General features: G+C 39.2%; 1 protein-coding gene across 1 annotated transcript in view; it reads left to right on the top strand.

The window, feature by feature from the left end:
* Window positions 1-418: 418 nt before the first annotated feature.
* Window positions 419-1392, top strand: part of LOC131884251 (dysbindin protein homolog) — a 5661-nt gene continuing 4687 nt past the window's right edge. Inside the window, exon 1 of the mRNA XM_059231968.1 lies at window positions 419-651. Coding sequence (XP_059087951.1) covers window positions 590-651 — 62 coding nt within the window. The 5' untranslated portion in view covers window positions 419-589. The remainder of the gene's footprint in view (window positions 652-1392) is intronic.

Raw genomic sequence — 1392 nt, forward strand, 5'->3', positions numbered from 1 at the left:
CAGGCCCAGTCAAACCGCATTGTGCATGCATTGGATTTTGACATTTTTTCCATTTTACATGCTTGTCTAGGCAATTAGTATTGTGGTATTGAGCCAATTTGATAGTGCGTTCACTGATGAACACCACACATGCCCATTTAGTAGGGTTTTGTAACACAACTTGCTCAAAATCACTTGATTATTGAAAATTCAATGGGCAAATGGTGCGAGTTAGCTGTGATGTTTGTCTTAGTTCTCTCTCCTTAAAATGCCCAAAATCAGGGTGCCGGATTACATTTTTCCTTGAATTTCCTTTACTTGACATCCCCTATTGCGTTAAGACTAATGCCCTGACTAATGGACGCTCCCGGTTGTGCGCTTTGCTCTTTTTGTTCAAAACCATCTAGCCAAATACTATGGTCTTGGCCACCCTGACATTATTTTTCAACAACAAACTCAGTCATGTCATGTCATGTGTATTGTGTACACTTGTCTATCTAAATGAAAGGAACAAATGCAATCTTCAGAAGGAACGCCTGGTACCTCTAATTAAAGATTCCCCGTTCTTTTGTGCTACATATTATTTATGAGTTGATTATTCGAGGCCACCATGTCAATTAGTCGCAAATTCAAGGATAGGTTCTTTTCATTCCAAGAAGACATTTCAGCGAGGTGAGTTATTCACAAAAGACGTCTGGCTGCATTGATTTAGCCTTCCACAGTAACACATCATTGAAAGTTTTTGACGATCTGTGGTTTGCCCAGACTTTCTGGGCAAGGAATATTGGAATCCCCAACACTAAAAATGTAATAGCTAAAAAAGTTGCCCTCCCAACCATGCCAAAGGTATTCTTATAGAGGCTATTGGCCCCATGTGCTTAGAAATTACTTCTGCAACTAACGCTCCCTCCTTCCCTTTATGTCCCCCAAAGTGTATCAATGCCAAAATGGGTACTAATCTATGATATAGTGATATGATTTAGAATTAATTTAGAATTAGATATTCCTGTTCCGGCTAGCCCTTGAACGTTGGGTCCATCTGGAATTGTGTTCAAGAATCGTGCAACTTGGGAAGCAAATGGATCAATGAGGGAGCCCACAAAACGGGCAATTACAATTTTCATGGCGTAAGTTGCTCTTGAGGGACCCGAAGAGAATTGGCAAGATGGGATAAACACAAAAAAAACTGGTGTAGCAATCGTGAATAGTCAATGTGAATGAAAAGCAATGCTTTCTTTAAGATATTTCAAATATGCTCTTAAATATTTTTGTGCAACGTAAGTAGCATTCAAGGTCAACCCTACATTCAAGGACTAGCTCGGTCTGCCAACTCAAATTCGTTGGTAGACCAAATCTCATGTAAAGATTGAAAGGTAATAAATAGACGAATTGTACCTTTCATTTTAATAGTAC

This window comes from Tigriopus californicus, chromosome 7 (assembly GCF_007210705.1).
Source record: "Tigriopus californicus strain San Diego chromosome 7, Tcal_SD_v2.1, whole genome shotgun sequence".
In the NCBI taxonomy this organism is placed as follows: domain Eukaryota; kingdom Metazoa; phylum Arthropoda; class Copepoda; order Harpacticoida; family Harpacticidae; genus Tigriopus; species Tigriopus californicus.